Source organism: Danio aesculapii, chromosome 6, assembly GCF_903798145.1.
Source record: "Danio aesculapii chromosome 6, fDanAes4.1, whole genome shotgun sequence".
In the NCBI taxonomy this organism is placed as follows: Eukaryota; Metazoa; Chordata; class Actinopteri; order Cypriniformes; family Danionidae; genus Danio; species Danio aesculapii.
In genome coordinates, this window is record NC_079440.1 from 45,177,895 (window position 1) to 45,202,346 (window position 24,452).

General features: G+C 34.9%; 1 protein-coding gene across 1 annotated transcript in view; it reads left to right on the plus strand.

Moving 5' to 3' along the window:
• Positions 1-4,467: 4,467 nt before the first annotated feature.
• Positions 4,468-24,452, plus strand: part of sema3fa (sema domain, immunoglobulin domain (Ig), short basic domain, secreted, (semaphorin) 3Fa) — a 101,804-nt gene continuing 81,819 nt past the window's right edge. Inside the window, 2 exon segments of the mRNA XM_056460359.1 lie at positions 4,468-4,922; positions 5,639-5,808. Of these exon segments, the coding sequence (XP_056316334.1) occupies positions 5,679-5,808 (130 nt within the window). The 5' untranslated portion in view covers positions 4,468-4,922; positions 5,639-5,678.

Here is a 24,452-nt window from a genome sequence, read left to right on the forward strand (position 1 = left end):
CAGAACATTGCAACATTGACCCCCTTTCTGTTTTAAATTACTATCGTTCTCACATTCTTATTATGCGCACACAGGCACTAAAAGAGTAAAAGAAAATAAATAAAATTCACAAATCTGTCAGTGAGAGTTGCTAATTAAAGGTTTGTATATTGTGGTTTGCATGTGTGTTTTGCAATCCATCCATTTATTTGATGAATAGCCCTGACTGGCATTTCTGTGGTCAGGCAATGGCTGCTTTGTACAAACTTGGTCAAACATCAGGTTGGGCTCTTTTTTTTTTTTTCACAAATACTCTGACACAAGCATACATACAAACTCTATATTTCACTCTGTGCTTGTGAAGATATGCAAAAATAGTTTAGAGTACTTAATGCAGTTAACACATTTCTACAAAAAAGTCACTATATACATCACATAATCCTCTTGCGTTCTGCACTAACATTCCATTCTCACTCTGCTTTTGTCTCCTCGGGGCACATTTAATTCTTTGTGGTATTTATTTTATAATGACATGAAATCAAATTGTAAAACATTCCATTGCATTGACACATTCTCATAAAAAAGAAAGCTATTGTGGATTAAGCTCATTCACAAAGCTGAATAAAAAAAATAAAAGCATCTGTTTGTTGTTGCACATTTCCTTGCGATAGGAAAAATAGATTTTGAGCTGTAGATTACCTTGTTGTGCATTGGTCACAAGACTGTTTTGCATGGTCTGAGAAGTGCCTGAGAAAGTTTGTTGTCCTAATTCTGTGTCTGGGTTGAGATGTAGTGTCAGGGTATACAGTTGAAGTCAGAATTATTAGCGCCCTTTGATTTATTTATTTTTTCTTCTTTTAAATATTTTCTAAATCATGTTTAACAGAGCAAGGACATTTTCACAGCATGTCTAATTATATTTTTTTCTTCTGGAGAAAGTCTTATTTGTTTTATTTTGGTTAGAATAAAAGCCGAAATATAAAGATTTTTTTTAAAACCATTTTAAGGTCAATATTATTAGCCCCTTTAAGCTATATATTTTTTGATAGTCTTCGGAACAAACCATCGTTGTCCAATAACTTACCTAATTACCTTAATCTGCCTCGTTAACCTAATTAAGCTAGTTAAGCCTTTAAATATTGCTTTAAGTGTATAGAAGTGTCTTGAAAAATATCTAGTCAAATATTATTTACTGTCATCATGGCAAAGATAAAATAAATCAGTTATTAGAAATGAGTTATTAAAACTATTATGTTTAGAAATGTGTTGACATTTTTTCTCTCTGTTAATCAGAAATTTGGGGAAAAAATAAACAGGGGGCTAATATTTCAGGGGGCTTCAACTATGTCAGTATCATGCTTCTGAAGTTATTTTTGTTACTTATTATTAAATAAAAAGTCTCACCTCAAAAAACAGAACTTGTCAGCTCACAGTGTGCACTGGACATCACTTAATTATATATGAAGTGCAAAAAAATTAATTATGAGCATGCAGCTTCACTGGTTTTTGGCGGGAATGGTTTGCATACAGGAATTATACATACCCGGTTTAAAGGTTTTCTGTGGTTTGAAAAAGTCAAGTATTTAAAATTGCTAACATCATTCCTACAGTATATGTACTTTTTTTAAACATGGTTTTTACGACAATTTTATTTATTTATTTATTTTTTAGGGTCATTTGTTTTTCATTTTTAGTATCTCCAGCAGAAATGAACCCTCCACATCAAGAGCTGCTGGTCAGCCAACGATTCAGGAAACATTTGAAAAACAAATCTCTTATACACCAACATCCAGCATACTATAGACCTGAACAGTGTAGTGGTTTACTTTACAGTATATGCAAAGAAAATAAAGATAAAGATACCTTTTCAGGTTATAATAATAATAATAATAATAATAATAATAATAATAATACATTTTATTTAAAGTGTCTTTCAAGAAACCCAAGGTCACTGAACAACAGATATATACACAATTCAATAATTTTAAATTGTACAACATATACACAATTCAATAATTAAAAAAAGAAACCGACGGTATAAAAATAGACAAGATAATAAATACAAAGACAAAAAAAATCTGGGTTTTTAAAACTAATGAAAGATAGCAGAAGTCAATAATTCATTTGAATAATTTAGCCTGACATGTTTACAGTTCCAAAATATTTTAAATGTTTCTTAAAATAAAACATATTGAGATCAATGGGAAAAAGTTGCTTTAGACATTTAAAAAAGGACTTAATTTAGAGCAGTATACCGTGATATACAATACCGTGATATTTTTATCCAAGGTTATCATACCGTCAGAATCTCACTCCGGCCCATGCCTAATCATGTTGATTATTTTATTTAGGAGCAGTTTTTAAAACTTTTTATTGTTTTTAGCAAAAAAAATAAACAATAACATTTCACAAACAGTCTGACACATCATAATACAATATCATCCAGAAAGCATAAGAGATTTATTTTTATTAAAAATAAAAAATAAATAATTTACAGAGAAATGTGCAGGCTCCACAACTCGACATATGCCAATCCCACCTATAATGAGTTACAAGTCAGCATTAATGATATAAAACATAATTGAGTTCCAGATTTGAAAAAAATATGTTTTGTTTGTTTGCCATTCCATATCGCATTTCTTCCATGGGCAACACATAACTTAAGCTCCTAATCCAGGTTTCAAAGATGCCTGTCTGTCACGTGATCTGACTTCCAATTTTGTAAAATTATTTTCTTTTCTAATATCATAGCCAAAGATACCGCCTGTGATAATTATTTATCTTCTATTTCTGAGGTGTCTCCAAAAATGCCTCCAATTTTGGCTCTGGTGACAGATCAATCCTGTATACTTTAAATATATAAAACATTTATATAATATAAAATTAAAAACATTCTGCCAAAATGAACTAATTCAATGAGTCAATGAACCTTCAAGTTTTTACATTTATTGCACAATAAGGAAATATTTGGTAAAATCTGTGTATAATTTTGAATTGAATCAGTCTGTGTCTCGCGTTGATAGAACAATCATGAATGTTGGAATGACAATCTTCCAGGAATAAAGGCATGATTTGAACTTATTTGGGAGATTGAGAAATAATTTAATCTGTTTCCGTATCTTAAATGAGTTATTTATAACAAAATTTTCATTATAAATTTTTAATTCAACTTTTAATGGACTATTCAATTAAGCTTTCAATGATGTTGCCTTACAGGAGTTTCGTTCTAGTAAAACCCATTCCGGTATTTCTTTAATGTCTTCTGGAGTCGGTCTTCACCAAGTTTCTATGTGTTTCATTTCTGGCAATGTATATATATCATGTAGTTTCCGTGGCCGCAAAATTGCATTGCAGTTTTATTTTCACTTTGTGATATTTTGTACATTTTTAAATATGTATATGTTGGCTCATACCATCTTACAAATTACTGTACACTCTCAAAAATAAAGGTACGCAAGCTGTCACTGGGGTGGAACCTTTTCAAAAAGTACAAATTTATACCTTTAAGGTCCATATTAATACCTCAAGGGTACATATTAGTACTTAAAAAGTACAAAAGTGTTCCTCTTAATTTTTGGGTACTAATATATACTTTTGAGGTACCAATATAAACCCATTAAGTACAAACGTGTACCTTTTAAAAAGGTACCATCCCAGTACTCGCGTACCTTTATTTCTAAGAGTGTAGAAACAAAAACTAGTTTTAGATTGCGGTTTAAAATTGTGAACTTATGATCTTTCAGTTTATGCTTAAAGTCTTTCAACTTGATGAACTTAATAAGTGTGTAAATGAGTAAAAAAGGTATTCCTTCAAATGAATAAATAGCTTAAAGTTCAAAATGTTAGCCCCATGCCCAAACCAGTTGAGAATCATTGGCACTCACATTTGAAAGCATCTCCTGACCAGTTTTCTGACACTTATTTATTGCTTTACATTTTGTGAATGGCTCTCATGAATTCTCAGTTAGCATAGTCTCATGCATGGTATAGCAAGCAATCCAGGATTCATGAAAACTGTATTTTTGACCATCCTACTCATTTCATTTACTGGCCTTTACATGCTGTATCTTTTGCTGGGGAAGCATGCAGAGAAGTACACAGAAGTAATTTGCTCCATGCTGAGGGTGAAAGGCACTTCATTTTTTGATTTCTTTTTTTAAAATGCACAATTTTAATCACTTTAGAATTATAATTATATATTATACTACGTATAATTATTATGTATATAAAATTATATACACTTTAGTATAAATGGGATTCATAACATTTAATAACTGTATTATTAGCCTATAATTATATAGGCGTTCCCTTTCTTTCCTGAACAATGCACTGAAAAATGTTGTTTTGTATCTCCAAATAACTGCTACTGTAGTGAACGCGTGTGAGCGCGTGGGCGTCGCCCATGGTGATGGAAAGAGAGAGAGAGGGCGCGCGAGGCGAGCGCACGCGAGAGCCCTTCGCGTGTTTGCGTGTGATTTAGTCAAGATAAGCACCCGTATTACTAACATGTCTTGTGTTTTTGTTTTGATTTCACCGCATGTATTTGCAGCGCCTAATTGCGTTCCAAACATAAATGGGTGTTACTTTTAAGGTAAGTCTCCGCCCAGGGGGAGTAACAGCGCTCCATCCACCTGCCAGGCTACTTCAGCAGCAGACAGTCAGTGGACCTGAAGCGCGCGCTGTGCTGCTGCTGCTCCGTGGACAGAAATACACCACACGCGTTTAAAAACTCCGGGCGAGAGGAAATACGCGCACTTCTTTTGAACTGGCACGGGAACACAGTCACATAAATTAGTTTAAAGGAGCTACTACTTTGTGGACACGTGTATGCCGTTACTTTTAGCCGGACGCATTGTTTTGTTTCTGACCCTTTTCTTTGCGCTGGATTGCAAATGATTTGTTCACTGGGACACATAGGATCGATTGTGGCGGACGTCTTATAGGTGAGTTCTGCCCTCATTTCAGCATATTTTATTATTTATCCATTAATGTGCTCTTTATGGTTCATTGCACAATCATCTTCGTAAGTACTTGTTTGTACAAGCAGATCAGCAAAACGGTGACTATCCTAATGTTTTATGCTTTATTTTTAAGAGGATCAGTCCATTACACGCCACTCAAATCCGTTGGAAAAATATTTTGAATGGTTTATGGAGATGTTTTTACTGGGAAGATTATGACAGTGCTTATGATCACCGAGTTCATTTGCAAGTCATATGCTTATGGATCCGTATGGTTTGACTGGAATTAGGAAAAGAAAAAAAAAACATGACCGAGATCAGCCTGACTAGTATTTCACAGATAATTTAAAGTTACTAATTTTATTGTTATTTTTGTATTATATGTACATTGTTTGACAAAATTATCCAAATGGACATTATAATGCAACTGAAAATTAGTATTTTTTAAATATTAAATGGGAAATTTTGGCAAAGTTAAATATTTCTACATGGAATTTGAAGCAATATTTTATATTTATTTGTTTGTAGGCTGAAATTGAAAAGAAACGTGAAACATAATAAACCAACAACAACAAAATGATTATCACTTTAACTCCATTGCCACTTAGAATTTAATAAGTCAAAATTGATATATCAGGAACTCTTTGAGCACATTTATATCTGTCTGATCCTCACCCCCTCCCTCCATCCCCATGCAGGACTGAATAAATCTCTTGTGGGTTTTTGGATAAAGTGATCATGCAGGGAGCTGGGACTTTGGTGCTGGGGACCCTTCTGGTCTCTGTATTCTCAGCTGTCTCGGTCCACAGCAGCCCTTTGTCTTCCCTGCCACCCGCCTCTGTTCCACGAGTCTTCCTGTCCTTCAAAGGTAAGATGCGATTCTGCATCTCTCACTGTTGCTCAGTCTGTGGGTGCCTACAGCCCCTGCTGGAGATGACAACCACTGCTTTCCTGTTCAGATTAATATATATTGACAAACATCTGCTGCTGATATAATAAAGATTTCAAGGGAAATGCTATGTAGTTTATTATATTATTTAATAATATAATATCCAGGGAACCAGAGTCTCATATATTAAAGGGATAGTTCACCTAAAAAGGGAATTTACCCACCCTCAAGTGGGATTTTCTGTTGAACACAAAAGAAAATGATTTGAAAAAATGAAATAAACCTGTGTTGACCTCCATAGTAGGAAAAACAGATACTATGGAAGTCAATGGTTACAGGTTTCCAGCATTCTTCAAATTATCTTCTTTTGTGTTTAACTAAAAACAAAAAACTCAAGTTTGTGACAAGTGAACGTTGAGTAAATGATGACAATTTTTAGTTTTGGGTGAACTATGCCTTTAAATTTCAGTGCATGTGCTTCTGTTCTATTGTAGCATTGGGGAAAATGATTTTGTTTTTTGGGAATATTGCTGAGCAAGCTGCTTCCTTTCTTTGGTTACCTGTCCATTTCACCTTTCTAATTCAAGGAGTTTTCACAGTCTGCTGCCTGAATTAATTTTCCTTTCTGTTGGCCGTTATTGTGTTTCTTTAATTGGTTTTTCTAACACTCTTTGGGGTTGAGCGTGTCTACCAGAAAGGACCTAAATTCAGAATTTGCAAGACTGTGAGTTTAGCCCTTACTGGGGGAATTGGATTTCATGTTGGGTCTGTTGAGGTTCATGCGTTGCTCTTGGTTGGCTAAGCAATGCAATTAGTTTTTAGTTCTGAAATAGTATTTCCCCTGGGATTCTCTGGACTGTTTTCTTTCTTTTTTCTGAATATCCATGTTCTTGGTAGTAGCCCATTTTCCAGTACTACGCATCTATGATTCTCAGTATTCTCAGTAGGGCAATATGACAATGTATATCATATGAGCAAAATAAAAAGTCTATAGTTTTATATTATGCTCTATCAATTATTTCCTTTTTTTACAGTAATACTTTTTCATAGTTTATATAAGCGCAATATTACACGCCATTACAGGGATTCAGACAAAAATTTGAATAACAAAATTGTGTGAAAGTTGCATTGTTGAAAGTACAATGTTCACATTTTGCACTTTAATAGGCAACCTGTTTTTATTTTGATGTTGGACCTGTAATCGTTTGTTTTTGGAAAGTATTTTATATTGTATTCCTACGAATGAGACCATTTCTGAGTAGTTACTTTAACATAGGGCTGGGCCGATAAATTATATTGTCAATAACAATGATAAGCTCTGAACTTTTTTACTCCACATTGATAAGAGCCAATCGCACAGCAGGAATGTGCAACTATGGGAATCTAAAAGTGTGTTGATATTAGAGACGTACAGAATTTTCAGTCACCGAAAATTTATCGGCCGAAAATATGTTATGCCATTTAATGGACCCTCTCATTTTTGTGGCTTAAATCATTGTTGGGGTACTCTTTTAAATCTGGAAGCATTAACATCTTATATCAAACTATATATATCTCGTTGTCGTTCAATATGGAAAATAATTATCGAGATTGCATTTTTGCCATACCGCCCAGCCCTACTTTAATATGTAAAAAAATACTGTGTGGTCAATATACAGTTGAAGTCAACATTATTAGCCCCCTCTTTGAATTATTATTATTTTTTTTATATTTCCCAAATGATGTTTAACAGAGCAAGAAAATTTTCACAGTATGTCTGATAATATTTTTTCTTAATTAGGAGAAAGTCTTATTTGTTTTATTTGACTAGAATAAAAGCAGTTTTAAATTAAAAAAAAAACCATTTCAAGGTCAAATTTATTTAGGCAATTTTTTTTTTTCGATAGTCTACAGAACAAACCATCTTTATACAATAACTTGCCTAATTACCCTAACCTGCCTAGTTTACCTAATTAACCTAGTGAAGCCTTTAAGTGTCTTGAAAATATCTAGTAAAATATTATTTACTGTCATCGTGACAAAGATAAAATAAATCAGTTATTAGAGATGAGTTACTAAAACTATTATGTTTAGAAATGTGTTAAACTTTTTTCTCTCCGTAAAACAGAAATTGGGGGAAAAAATTAAACAGGGGGCTATTAATTTAGGCGGTTTAATAATTCTGACGTCAACTGTGTATAGAAACTATCAACTGATTAAGTTTACAGAAATGGTAATATATCGTGATACATACAGTATCGTTATCAGGATATGCAATGACATATCGTGATATGATATCTGTCATATCGCCCAGCCCTAGTTTTCAGCTATTTAAATTAAAATGCAGAATTGGTTTTTTAGCTTAAAGTATATGTTTAAAGTCTTTCATCCAAATATGGAATTTTAATACTGTATATCATGTTTGTGTGGTTGGTTTCCCAGGCCCTTTATGTGCAGTCATGGTGTACTTCTGTCAGTCAGCATTGACACTGAGCACTCTTGACTGCCAAGATATACACTGGAGACATACTATATGCATGTACAGGATAGGATATCCCATCTTATGATGTAAAAAAATATATTTTTCTGGAATCAATCAACATACCCTAATGTAACTTTAGTTTGAAATGGGCATTATTTAAGACATAAATTAAGCTCTTTAGATTGATGTTAGTTTTTACTTTTGGCTATTGCTGTTCCTCTGTCCAAAAAGCTTTGAATAAACACTTGAATCATGTTCCTCCCTTGAGAGTGAACGTCTTGTGAAGACGGCTACATTTGTTTAGAGCTTATACTCGCTAAACATTCTGTTCTCTCGCACAAACAGCTTCGGGCTTAATGGGATCTGTTTTGGTTTTGTAATTGTCATTAGAAAATCATTATGAGGGCTACCCAAAATCCAGGCTTTGGTTGTAATTGCATGCCTCCGTGCCTTTAGTCTTTGAGACACACAGGACATCCTGTTATATATCCCTCTCAGTTACTTAAATGTGACTGTTCGTGCCATGAGGTCATCGTCTGTTCACTGTTTTTAAACTGGGTTGGTGCCATTCAGTGTTGCATTGCATCCAATTCATAATGGTCAGAAGTTTAAAATAAGCTTCATGTGTTCATCAGGACTACATGATTTGAGTAAAAATACAGCAGAAACTGTAACATTGTGTTAAAATCCAAGTATTTTTTATTGTAATATTTTTCTGTATTTATTTGATCACAAAGCTGATTTTTTTAGCAGCCGTTACTCAAGAGTGACATGGCCCTTCAGTCACTGCTGATATTAATATGCATTTTTTATACGCAAAATTACAAGTTTTTATAAGTGTTCATTATAAAACTTCTGCCATTCTCCTCCAATTTGAAGAAGCCAGTTAAACTTCTCTAAACAACATTAACAAAAATCTTAGCTGATGCTAGTGTGCTGTATTTTCTAAAAGTATTGTTTTTAAAGAGAATAAATGCTCTCTTGATAGACAAAGTTATATAAAAAGTTTAAAAATTGGAAGTTTGATGGTTTATTAGTATGGATGGATGGATGGTTGGACGGACTACTGGACGGACAGACGGATGGTTGGACGGACAGACAGACAGACAGATAGATAGATAGATAGATAGATTATATAGATGGATAGATAGATAGATAGATAGATAGATAGATAGATAGATGGATGGCATATGTATATGTTTATAGATAGATACTGTATATAATATATACTGTATATATATATATATATATATATATATATATATATATATATATATATATATATATATATATATATATATATATATAGTAATAATGTAGACAGATTTATAGATCTGGATGGATGGTTGGACGCATAGATAGATAGATAGATAGATAGATAGATAGATAGATAGATAGATAGATAGATAGATAGATAGATAGATAGCATATGTGTAGATAGATACTGTAAATAGAGTAATAAAATAATAGATGGACAGATTTCCCAGACAAAAATCCTTTTCACTTCAGAATTGCACAACACTTTTGTTTGAAAGCTAAAGTGTTTGATACAGTCATAAGAAAAATGATTTCATACATGAAGCTTGATGATTCAATTTCACCAGAGGTCTGGATAAAAAAACTGTAAAATAAAAAGAAAAGAAAAAACAAATGAATACCCTTTGAGAAATCCTTCCTTGGGAAATTCAGGTATAATTCAGATATTAATCCCTCACGCAAGCTTGAACACACACACATAATGTGGCTCACCAAGATCTCTGTCTTTCTGAAAGATAGTTATTCTCCAGTATGAGCATGCAGGGAGCGAGGGCAGGGAACTCAGCCAGACAGAGTCAGTTTTCAGCTCTGAGGGAGGACTTGGCTGCTGTCTGCGGTGTCGGTGAGTTAAGAGAGCAGATACTGGTGTCTTCTTGGTACCCTTATGCATTACAGACAGTTCAGACCACAAGAACATCCCTGGAAGCCCAATCATCTGTGAAGCTCAAGGTCTAGGGCTCCGCAGACATGACTTATTACAAGTTCAGACCCTTTCCTATGGCTCTTTTCCACTTTTATGGGAGTGACTATGATGTATTAGCATTTGCCCTTCTCTTTCACACGCACACACTGCTTTTAAATCTTCGCTTTCTCATGTATCTCTGCAAGCCTGGGATTTACATGCTAAAAGGTAGCCCAGAGGACTTACGAAGAGTCACATGACAGCACGAAAGTTAATTTCTTTGCATATGAGCTTCACGTAACTCCCTGTTTTTGGACATGACAGTGGATTTATGGGAATGTTTATGTGTATTATATCACTTTACAGTGGTTAGGAGATGTCAGGGATGATTCAGGGAGGAATGCTTTGTGTAAATTGGTATTTTTGTGATGTGTATGTCTGAGTGTGTATGTATGTGTGGTCTTGTTTGTGAGGACTTAAAGCAGAATGCTCACAGACTCATAAGGACTTGTGTAAACATGCGTATAAATCAGACAGAATGAAGAATTTTGAGATTGTAAAAATGCAGAATGTTCCCTGTGAGGGTTGAGTTTAGGATAGAATGCAGTAGTCAACAATTTAAGTGGTTCAAAATAGGGCTGTACAATATATCGTTTCAAACATCGATATTGCAATGCGCGAATCTGAAAGGCACATTCTAGGATGTTAAGCAATTTCAAGTGAATTTAAACCATTTTAACATATGAAATTATAAAGTTTGCCACTTTAGCAAAGATTAATACAATGAAGACTGTACAAGGCCTGTCACAATCTATATTTTGTTGTACGGTATATTGTACCAAATATATTTGGATAAACAATATTATTATCATTTTAATACCACACTGTAAAACCCAACAGTCAACTTTATCAAATGTAATGTGTGTAGTTAACTCAAATTACTGATAATTTGAAAAGAGTTTTAAACTCAGTGTTAATGAGTTAATTAAATACGTCATTACTTCAACTTGAATGGAATAAGTTCACAGTACCCATAGAGATTCATTTGATTAGGTTTGTTGCAACTGCATTCCTCAAAAGGTTTGCGTTGCCTTAACTTATTGAGGTTTACAGTACTCTGAGTTCTCTTCATTTATCGGGTTTTACTGTGCTCAAATTGCTTCGTTTACTCAAATGGATTAAGTTCACAGTACTCATTACGATTAGTTTTTGAGCTTAAATTGTTTGTTGCAATCGGTTTCCTCTAGTGATGTGAGTTACTTTAACTTCTTTTGGTTTTACAGTGCATTTTATCCTACTCATTATACTGTATAATACCAGAATGATAATATAATAACATCATAAAGAAAATCATAACTCTTCTAAAGAACACATATTTTTTTATTCTTAAGGATATTTCATTTAGTTATAGTCATTTTCACAATTTAATAATTAGACATTGGAATCAGAATGTGAAAATATATATATTCTAACTAAATAATTATAAATATTAACAAAGAGGTGCAAGGTAAAAAATGAACCGAGGCTGCAATATCTGCAACACAGGCTCACAGGCTCCTGGGACGTATTTGGTGCTCTCCAGAAATGAATATAGTGGTACATTTTCAGAATGAGTCTGGGTTTCAATATCTGTTTCCAGATCTATTTTCAGTTGTCAGACATGAAAATATACTATAGTAATTTATAGTAAATACTATAGTGTTTTCTTGAACCATACTGACACTGACACCTCCAATAGAGATGGAGAGGTTGTGCAATCAGCTAAAATGTTGCTAGAAATGTTTTTTTATGTATGGGCGATATATATTGCATCATCAAAAATGATTGAGGTCATGTCCATGTGTTCTGTGATAAGTCGATATATTGATTATTGTGACAGGCCTAGACTATACCATGTTATTTTACATTTCATTATTGATTTTCTGTACCTCAATGTTTCAGTGGAGCTCAGGAATCCATTGAAAACCATTAATTTATATCAATTGAGGTGATTTTATAGGGGTGTAAATCATGTATAAAAAATAATAAACAAATTGCATGCAAGAATAATTACCATAAAGAAAAGAAAAAAGTAAAATAAACTGGGTTTTATGGTTTTCCGGAGAGTCAATCCTACTCAGGAATAGAAATGGAATAATAAAAATGTCAAATAAAGCTGTATTGTCTTTATTTAAATTAATAATTTAGTAAAATTATTATTTATTAAAGTTGCAAATGTTGTAAGATATTGTGCCGAATACTTAACACTCTTTTGAAATGCCTTTAAAACACATGCAAATGATAAAGTTTCATTCTGTTATGGTTATACGTTGCAATGACTCTACAAATCTCATGTATTCTCAACTGTTGATCAACTGTAACCTAGCTCAACATTGCAGATCCTGTGATGCGAGTATTGCGGACAGCTCTAGTTTGTATATTATTTTTATAATTTTTATAATTTAATCACTCTCCTTAAAATTATCTCAATCAATATCAAATTCAGATTTTTTTCCAGAGTCATCATGTGAAATTATATTCATATTGCAGAAAAGCAAACTTTTGCCATGTCAGTTGTTTCCAATATCCTGCAGCCCTAGTTCAAAACCTTGAATCAAAGTTGTCCTTAAACCATCAAACAACACCCATTTTTGTCTTATTGCTATTCTGAAAAACTTTTTTTAATACACTTCAAATGTCGACTACTGTGTTTTGAAAAGTATAAAAATCATTGTCAATGGGAAGTGCCTACAAGGACAAAAAACAAGGTGTGCGTTTGTTTGAAAACAGTGCCATGGGTGAGGTTTGAGCACATTGTTTTAATTTAAATTCCATCGGTAGATTCTCTGAGGGACAGAGTGCTTATTGCTCAATTTAGACAAATGTTCTCAGGCCGAGAGCACTTTAAAGTAAGTATCTCATGGTGCATTAAAACTACAAGGTGAGGCTGATGGCGATGCATGAATTATCACAGTTAAATACAGCATTTAAGCTAGTGTGCTTCAGTTTTTTTTCTGTGCTGTTCTTGTTAACACCTGGATAGGGTGTTTTTGAAACACTGAAACAGCCCTTCTGCCGTAGGTGATCATCTGTGGGGTTTTCTAATGGGAGATTGTAAAAGCTCATTGTCTCTGCTTTGAGAGCTTAAGGAGTGATCATACAAGGCAATGTGCTTATAAATCCTCTCTGTCCCATATATACTTCCATGACCCAGAAATGTTTTTTTTTATGATGTTCAAGACTTTGTCCCTAATCAAAAAGAAAATCACAATTATTTAAAATAGTTTCTCACAGAATCCTTTATAAAAATGTACTTTGAATGAAATACCAAGCAGTTTCCCTTTTTTTCAGTGTATCTAGAGGTTTAAATATAGATTTGACCCAGGTACAGTATATATGTGTGCGTTTGTCTGTGCTGGGGGGTTTATCTTCAAACAAACCCTAAAAACAGCCTATTTGAGGTTGTCAGTGGCTGGGGTTGTGACCCAAAAAAAACAGAAGCAGGTCATTGTCAGGGTGATCTGTCCTTGCTGTGTGCTAACAGATTCCTGCTAAATGCCTGTAGTGCTAATCTGCAGCCCCATTTAAAAGCATTTAACTCTGTTCTAGCTGTTCATTTCATTATTTCAGAGAAACACCTGGATGTATAATTGGCCGTGCCTGAAACAGCAGAAAAAAACTGCTATACAAATATATCCAAACAACCAATTAGACCACTGCAATGATGCAGTGAGAACATTATATCCAAAACAGCGATGGAAAACATTCGCCATTACACCTTCCAAGATTGTTTTGTTTTTTTCTGGAATGTGTCACAATTAACATCTCGTCACATTTTTTTATTTCTCTGGCTTTCTCTTGTCTTGTTGGTGTATCTATCCATTGCAATGTGCAACTGAGGGTTATGCTTTGATTGTTTGAAAAAGCTTGTTTCTCGGTTCGCTTTTCTACACTTCTCAATTTGTATTTTTATGTAAACTGGTTTGGCCCTAAGTGTGTTATCTGTTGGGGTTGCCAGAAGATATTCAAGAAAGAATTGAATTAAGACATTCAGAGAAAATGACAAGGAGTGCTCTGTCTTTAAAGGTTCAAGAAACCCTAGAGTACTTTTAAATTTTATTTTTTTACCAGATATGTGTGTGTTGAGCATCAGTTAAGACCACGTTAGCACCTGTCAGCTTTAATTGTGAATAAACCGGAATAATTTTGAGCTTTTGTCAGCAAATTTCACCTTTCAGGTTTATAATAATTTTTGGGGTGGGATCAAAATCGATGACGTAGTGCTGATCTGCCTGTTATTCATAGCTGAGTATTCTTATCCTATGAGAAGAACCTGCTTCTTCTTGTTCGCTCCCCTCTTTTCCCCCTGCCACGCCCACTCCTACCTCTGCTTGCAGCGCTCCACGCCCATCATGAAGTTTTTTTTGAAGGTAGACTTGAACTGAAAGGGGGGTTTCATGGCCTATTATTGTAGCATATACTGTATTATTGAACATAAAAGAATAAAAAAATTACTTCCACCAATATTTTCCATATAGTTTTTGATTGGATAATAAGCAAATAATTAAAAGCCTTAATTAAACTTGTAAAACTACATTTTTAAAACTTATATAAACTTATATAAAGCTATATGGAAAAAAACTGAAAAATCTCATTTTCTCTGTATTTGTAAATTATTGTTATGCATTCGAGTAACATACTTTTAGTTTTGTTTTCAAACTGCTGATTACATTGCTTCCAAAATTGAAATGAAATGTACTGTTGAGCAAAAAATAACAATTGGTCCAAATTACAAAAAAATTCTGCCATATTTTCAGGCATTTTTTCACACAATACTAACGTTTTAACTTCATAAGGGTTAAAAAAAAGCATTTTTGGTGGAATAACACAGATTTTCAATCACAGCACTTGAAAACATTTGTTATTTTGACCAGTTGTCATTGCCCGTTCTTTGTTAATGTTATTTACAGTATTTATTTATGAACTTTGCAAGCAATTTCCGAACTGAAGTTCATTCATTCATACATTCATTCATTAATTTTCCTTCGGCTTAGTCCCTTATTTATCAGGGGTTGCCACAGCAGAACGAACCACCAACTCATCCAGCATATGTTTTACACAGCAGATGCCCTTCCAGCTGCAACCCAGTACTGGGAAACACCATATACTCTCACATTCAAACTCAAACGCTACGGCCAATTTATTTGATTCAATTCACCTACACTCAAAAAATATATATATTTTTTGCTCGTTCAAGCTACGTATTTAAAATGAGCTAAAACAACCCAATTCTTGAGATTTCATTGGAACAACTTTTTTATGTTCAATCCAAATAAATTTGTTAAAAGTGTTAAGTTAACTTAATCAATTTGTGTTGGGACAACATGAATGAATTGAGTGGAACCCTGCATTTTTTATAGTGTATAACACTTTTTTGGACTGTGGGGGAAACTGGAGCACCCTGAGGAAATCCATACCAACATGGGGAGAACATGCAAACTCCACACTGAAATGCCAACTGGCCCAGCTGGGACTCGAACCAGTGACTTCTTGCTGTGAGGCAACAGTGCTAACCACTGAGCCACTGTGCCGCCCTGAGCTGAAGTTGTTTTCTGACTTTTATTATACAGTACATGTAACTGCTGAATGTAACTTTTTTCATTCCCTGTGTTAGAGAATGAATGAAATACAGAGAGAAAGAAAGAAAGAAATTGTTCACTGTCCTTTAACCTTATACTATAACATAATATAGCATAATATTCTATGCTCAGTACTTTCCACTCAAGACATGATTAGGTTTATCCTTCATGTTGTCTTTACCTGGGCTCTAACTGGGTCAATTGCAGCACTAGAGACTTCACTAAGTGCTTCCCTCTGACAAAGCACACAGATACAGAGAGAATGAGAAAGCATATGTGTGTGTGTGTGAGAGAGAGAATGAGAGCCCCGCAGCAATCAATGTCTCTCTGAAAGATGAACCTACTTCAACCTGCCAAGATATGCCTAGGAGAACTGCTCAGATAGAGGGTGAGACACTAACTCTTTCAGTCCTGCTCTAACTAACAGCTGCATAGAGACTTTACCGCCATTCAGTTTCAATCATTACCTCAGCATTCTGCTCACCTGTGGGACTGATGGGAAAGTATTTGGAAAAAACTGTTCATCCGTCTTTAGGCCCAAATGTACTTTGGTTTTTTTGTGAATTCTAGGCTCTGTGATGCAAGTTCGGTCATCGGGACAGTACAAATTTAGCCAGATATTCCCTGTCCACACGAATACAGTTATTTTCCACCCCATATTTTCTGTGCAATTTGTCCACATTAAAATGCAGTATCAGGGGACTGAAACTGAAAGTTTCAGAAATTTTCAGAAACTTTGATTACAGTATAGAGCTACACGATATTGAAAAAATCTGACATTGTGATTTTTTTTTTTTGCGGTTGTATATTGCAATATGAATACAATTTCAGCAGATGAATTGAATAGCTCTATTTTAAATGAAATCATTCATTTAGATTGATTGGAATAATCTTGAATCAAAGAAATTGCAAGCATCAAAAGATGGAGCAAAAATAAAAATGAAATAAGTTGTCAGATATTCAGGTACAGTAATACGAAACAATATGATATTATTATGATATTTTGCCCCCAAAAATGATCACTATACCTGTAATATACCACAAGAAAACCATCCACAATATATCATGATATCTGTAAATGATGGGGAAAATGCATCGAAAAGTTATAAGATGTATTTCTTTTATTAACAGCACATATATTTCATTAGCTATGTTTCCATTCAAAAATGCAAATTAACTTATGAGCAAAACTGGATTTTCACATAAAAGGCATGCGAATAAAGCAGCGTTTCCATCCAACGAGTCAAAGAGAACAAAATCATCATTTTCTGATTAGCTGGTGCAAAATATCAACAGTAAAAACAAAATTTGCTGCGATAAGAGAAGATGCGTGAATCTTTTCCTTATTTAATACATGACTTGCGCCTCAGAAGACGATGCTGACACGCAATGAGTATGTGGTGGTGTTTGAAGGCGTGAGATGCGGAGCACAGATCATTTTGAAATTCTGGAGGTAATTAATAATATAATAAAACTAATACTGAGATGGTTAAGGCTATTTAGATTGGCCAAAACAACATTTCAGATGTTTTACAGTGTGCTCAGCCTGCTAGTTTGTCTATTCACACACATTTTTATCATTACATGATCTCTTATAACAAAATCAAATTACTTTTTTTATTGCGCATACTGGAATTTGTTCAGTAAAAATCATTTTTTATTGAATAAAAAGTTTATCCTACTCAGTTATGCGAATACATTTTTTATGCCCATTTTCAAAATGTATGCGCATCTTGGTGTTTCCATTAACCAATTTTTTTTTTTTTAATCCGCATAATTTTTTATATCCAAAATGCGCATAAAAATAGGTGGATGGAAACACCTACTGGATGGAAACTACTGATGTGTTTTTGGTCCTCCATTACGAGAAACGCCATCTCATGTACTGTACTGTGATAGATGGTAGCAGTGCAACGCTGATGAATTAATTCAGATCTTTTGTACCTTTAAATATCAATACTTTGCTACATTGATAACGTATCATGTGTGAAATTACCTTGATAAGCCAGCATATCGATATTTTATCCCACCCCGATTATTGAATAACCAAATGTGATGTAAAACCACACTGTGCATTCTTCATTTCTGATCAACTATAACTCCACATTGCAGGTCATGTGATGTGACTATTGCATGTATACACAATATATATATTGTGCAGCCCTATTACAGTGTGCTCGTATGGCCACTAAATTTTGAGTTTTTGCCTCATGACATCAGCATGCACAGTTTTTTTCTCTGTTCTGGTTGGCCAACATTTTATTCTAATAATCTTTGGGTCAAACCAAGTCACTCACTCTAGTTTACTTGTGGAATGTTTTTCATCTCAAGCTTGTTGTCTGCTGAAGTTGAATTATTTGATCTTGCACATCCACAGATTTATCCAGCGTATGTTTTACTACCATATCCTAAATAAACTATGCAGGTCACCGGCCCCTCCAGGACGGAGTTTGGACTCCCCTGTTTTAAAAGAATACTGACATCTATAGCAAGAATAAATAAATTACTATAGAAGTAAATGGGTCCCAGCAACCAGAATTTAAAAACCAATATATATCCGTTTGTTACGACCATAAAGTCTAGGAGTTCTTTGCTTAAAAGGTGTAACAAAGAAGACCAAAATTTGGTAAATATTGAATTAGAACTAATAAAAAATTAAAAACAATAAAAGTGGAGAACACACTTCAATCCTCAGCCTTAGAGTGAGGAGTCAACACAAAGTTTAGAAAAATAATCATTGGAATTTAATACAAATATAGGAATTTTAACCTATTCCTATATATTTAGTATAGCCTAAAACAACAAACAGAAAGCAGCTAACTAAAAGTTTAGAGGACTAGCTTACCTAATGCAAAATAAAAGATGAGAAAAAACATAAACTTCCCTGAGCTTCCTCTCTCAACCATAAACGGGCGAAAAGATTTACAAAATATAAGGCATTCACCCTTTAGGCACACTTGGAAGTACACAAAACAATAAATAGAAATGAAGGCACAATAAAGTTAATTTGGCATTAAAGATTTATCCAACTACAGCAAAATCCAACTACTGCAAACTTTTGTGAACAACAACAACACAACACAACAGGATGGGTGACGTGAAACTGACGTTTCGACACAGTATCGAGATCCCGAAGCGCAAGTGTTTCAAAACACTGCACCGAAGCATGATCCGAAACACCCAGGTCACGTGACTTAAGTGTTTCGAAACACCTGGTCATGTGACTAAAGCAATTCAAAGCATCGATCAGTTCAGAAGCGCTTCGAGACCTGGCGAATCTGTGTTTGACAAACAGGGTCCGAATACTTTTCTGTGTCAAATAGCCTAGCGGTACGTGCGTGTGCATGTTGTTACTGAGCTTCAAATGACTTTTGGGTTCGAATCCCGACTTGTACAAATACTCAGAATTCATGATTTCATGTATTTTAATAATGTTACTGTTTTATAGTGTAGTCTTGATAGGATACAGCTGCTGTATTATTAAACCACACTGAACTGAGCTAAACTGAACTGAACTTAAACACTACAAACTGAACTACACTGTTCCTATTTACTGTGACCTTTTATGTGAAGCTGCTTTGACACAATCTACATTGTATAAGCGCTATACAAATAAAGGTGAATTGAATTGAATTGAATTGAATTGATACGCCATCAATTTAGCATCATTTTTGTAACATTGTAAAACAATAATTAATATTGTACAGTACTGTGATGGTTGGGTTTAGGTTTTGGGTAAATGTTAATAAAATACAATGGGAAATTTATTGAATAATATAAATAATTCTTGTTAACTTCTGGCCACAACCATGTCTGATCTAGCAACAACCCTGTTTTATGACCAAAACAAGACATATTTATTCACAAAGTGTTTAATCGGATGTCAGATCAATGTTGAAACAAAATTATACAAGAACAAAACATTTCAAACTGATATTAAAGCATTTCAAAACAGCTTCATCAGTCTGGATTCGAACCCAGTATCCCCACACGGTAGTCAGGAACCCTAACTGCTCCACTGAATCGCTTCCAGATCCTATCTTACAAAGTGGGGTTTAATACCTCGATTTTCTCAACTGTTCTTTGCTGAAGCCATTTCAGTGCTGTATCTAAAAAATGACCACTAGGTGTCCCAGTAGAGTAGGGTTTCGAAACGTTTCGAAGCTTCGACACATTTGCTCTGACCGTTTCAGTGTTTTATGAAGCCTCTCTTTGCCCAACACAACACAACACAACACAACACAACAATAAGTGAACAATATCACAAAAACCCCAAATGTTGCACTTAAGAGCTGGGGAGAAGTGTTCCTCAGCTCAATAGCTTCAGAAGCCAGTATTTATAGCCAAACCACTCCAATTCAGGCAGGTTCATAATGATTAGCAGCTGGGAGCTAATTAACCTGAGAGCCGGCGGGTGGGGGGCATTTGTATTGCTGAGAACCTCTGGAAGGATAAAGCACAGACCATACAAGAAGTCCTGTATTCTTTGGGCTTTATTTTTAACCCGATCCTCTATCTTTATCATTAGCGTCATATTAATTTTCTCCTTATCAAACTAAAAAATGTGTTTCTCTACAGGTAACACGATACAGTTTTCCAATATTAGCTGAAATGGGCAGACTAAGTCGAGGTTTTGTTTTATAAGCGAAACCACAGCGATGTATTAGAACGGTATTAAAAACCAAAAGCGTTGGGAATCATCAAAAATGCATTATTCTGAGCTGTTCCCATGAGGCTTTCTCTAATGGAGCTCTTGGCAGAGTAATAAACTTAACCTCTTGACCCTACATTGAGTTTCAGCTTCATAAGAATCACTTAGAAAAGGCTGCATGGGACATAGACAGGCGTGGGCACGGAAAAAGGGGCCTGTTCTTTGTTCTCGGTTCTTTGTTGTTTTGTTATTGCCAGGGGTGATATGGTCATGTGCTATAATAACTGAATTATGGTGTCTAAGTCTAGCAGAATTTTTTTTTCCTCGGTGCCCTGACTACGCTACATTTTGTTGTCTTATTTTAGACCAAACACATTTGTTTGTGATGCCAGTGTGCAGCAGACGTTGTCTCGGCACTGTTTGTGTCAAAGTGGCGGTGTATCCCAGCATCCTGTGCTGCAGCGCTGGATCTAAACTGTCACATCGAGAGGAGAGTGGAGGTGACAGGAGCAGGGCTAAATATAGAGAGCCTGCACTCCTACACCCCTCTTTTCTCTGACTTTCTCTGCCCTGTCTTCCTCTTTTTGTCACTGACAAAGTACTACAAAGTACCTTGGCACTATCGTGGCTTTTAGATATGTGCCCTGGTGCATGATAATCATACAGGATCATGTTATGTATCATGTACGATGATACCAATATCTGACAGACAGATTAGCATGTCTTTGTGATATCTACTATAGTTGAAATGTACTATACAGCATATGTTTTACACAGCGCATGCCCTTCCAGCTGCAACCCAGCACTAGGAAACATACATTCATTCATTTTCTTTTTGGCTTAGTCCATTTATTAATCTGGGGTCGCCACATCGGAATGAACCGCCAATTTATCCAGCAAATGTTTTACACAGCGGATGCCCTTCCAGCTGCAACGCATCTCTGGGAAACATCCATACACACCCATTCACACACATACACTATGGCCAATTTAGCTTACCCAATTCACCAATACCATGTTTTTGGACTTGTGGGGGAAAATGGAGCACCCGCGAAAACCCACGCAAACACAGGGAGAACATGCAAACTCCACACAGAAATGCCAACTGACCCAGCCAGGCATGAGCCAGCGACCTTTTTGCTGTGAGGTATTTGTGCTACCCACTGCGCCAACGTGCTGCCCTACGGCAAATTTAGTTTATTCAATACACCTATACCGCATGTCTTTGGACTGTGGGGGGAACCGGAGCACCTGGAAAAAACCCATGTGAACACGGTGAGAACATGCGAACTCCACACAGAAATGCCAACTGACCCAGCCGGGACTTGAACCAGCAACCTTGTTGCTGTAAGGCGACAGTGCTAATCACTGAGCCACCGTGTAGCCCTGAATCTTTTTAATTCAATGACTTTTTAGTAGATTCATATTCTTATTTTATATCTTGTTTTAAATTAAGTACAATTTTTAAGGTCACTTCAGAGAAATAATTTTTTGTCCAATTTTTAAATAATTGTAATTAAATCGTGTAAATTCATTAAATTATTTCTTTCATTATCTGCAAGTTAGAAAATATGTCAAGGAAAATATTTCACAATTTTTAAATAAACCAGAAGGTCATATTATTCAGAATCTTCTATCCTCTAACCCTAATACTAGACATCTGATATCAAGCTTTGTTTGTGTTTTTCATGCACCAATATGCTCTAAGCACATTAAGAAATCTTGGGCCGTGGATTTGAATGAAGAAGTGGCTGATGAGATCTGAGAAGAAACCCTGTCGAGAATAAAGAAAGGTTCGATAAATTTGAGCCATAAATGAATCCAATTTAAAATTTTACATCACCTTCACTTCACTAAAAGCAGATTAAGTTAAATATTTCCCTCTGTATCCCCTAAATGTGACAGATGTGATGGTGTAGAATGGACTTTGGCACATTTATTTGGGCTTTGTCCTGTTCTTTATGAGATTGCTCCAACATTTTGTAATTGTTTTCCAGTGCTAATGGAACCAATATCCAACCTGACTACGATTTGTCTATTTTTGGATCTTCTAATATAACGGATACCTTTACATTAACCCAACAGCAAGCCCTGATGGTTGGCTTGATTACTGCTAAAAAGATGATCTTACTTAATAGGAGATCTCCAAAGGCCCCCTGTTATCAGAGATGGTTGAATGAGTTGCTTTATGTCATTCAAATGGAAAAACTACATCTTGAAACTTCACAGAAAAAAAAGCTGAAACCACATGGGAACCTATCTTAGGAATTTTGGGACTCTTGGGAATTTAGCATTTTAAGTTTGTAAATTTTCATCTTTATTTCCAACCTATATTATCATATTGTCAATTATTTTGTACTATTTTGCTTCTTTTTATTGGTATTGTACTGTTTTGTTAAATATCTTATAAATGTTGCAGAAACAAATTCATTAAATAATTGATCAAAATATCAGACTTTATACAACAGTTCAATAGTGCAGATTTATAAACTGCAATTTTCAATCACCAATGTACACAACTGAAACAATGCAACTGAAATAATACTGTATTTAAGTTGGAATGATGATAATAATTATAAAATAACGTCTATTTTGACTTTTTTTTTTTTGTAGTGGCAAGAACAAACTTCTCACACAATATTTAACAAACCTTAAAATAGTCAAATAATAACTTTAAATCACTCTAGCATTTTTGCTCTGTCTTATATTTTGTGCCACCATTCTATGTTCCACCAATTCCCAGTTCTCTCTTTTATTAGTCTTCCTTAGCTTCTTTTCTCTCTGCTATATTTTCATCATCTCTGTTCCCAGGAGAGGTGTCTAACATGTCACCCGCTGAAGGAGTGTGCAAGCTTTCCCATGAGACGAGAGAGAGAGCAGACATTGGTTCTAAGAGAGGTCTGGGTCACAGCTCCACACATGAGTCACTTATTGGGTTAGTTGTGGGTGTGGATGTGGAAGAGAGGCATTCATTTTGCGAAAACCATCCTCTATGCAAAGACACTATGGGTCATACCTCTCTTTTTTAAAAGCAGTTGCAAATGGTTTGAATGATAATCCCCACTACAGATGCCATCATTTGACTTTTTGTGGTTTAATGACAAATTGCATGGCTTAATTACAGTACCTAAGACCTGACCGAATGAACCTGGGCATACCAATAGCTGTCTGCATGCATGTTAAGCCATGTTCGATGTAAAATAGTTTCTAATCACAATGAGATGGCTTAGCCATGCTTGGACGCTGCTCATATGTCTTTGTGCTTTAAAATGAATGCATTTTAGAATCAGCTACTGGTTTCCTTCCTAATGGAAAAGTAAACCACAATAGAAATCTCTTTAATTGCTCAATTGTTTATCCTGGACAGTAATGAGATTAAGAGTGTGGCATAAGTGGTGAGAAGTGGTCGCCTTACAGCAAGAAGTTCACTGGTTTAAGTTTCGTCTGGAACATGAGAACTTCTTTGTGGAATGAGTATGTTCTCCCAGTGTCTGCGTGAGATTCCTTCATGTGATCCAGGCTCCCCTACAGTCTAAAGACATATGTTATAGGTGAATTGGATAAACTAAATTGGCCATGCTGTGTGAATGGGAGAATGTGTGGGTGAGGGTTGTACTTTTAGTGCTGGGTTATTGGCAGAGTAATTGGCAATTCATTACACTGTGGAAACCCCTAATAAATCAGAAAATAAGCCAAAGTAAGGTGAGTGAGTAATTAATGAGATTAAATGGAGGCTTTTAATATGTTTCTTGAAAGAGATCCTTATATTGTCACATGTAGAGTTGCAGAAGATGTCTCAATGTTTTAAGCTATTGAAACATTGCAGTCTGCTGTCTAATTTCAAGCATTTTTAAGATCAGTTATTGGAGTGTGTGTTTAATAACTGCACTATTAAATGCATTTTACACACAATATGTGTAACTAGGCATGGACCGGTATAAGATTCTGATGGTA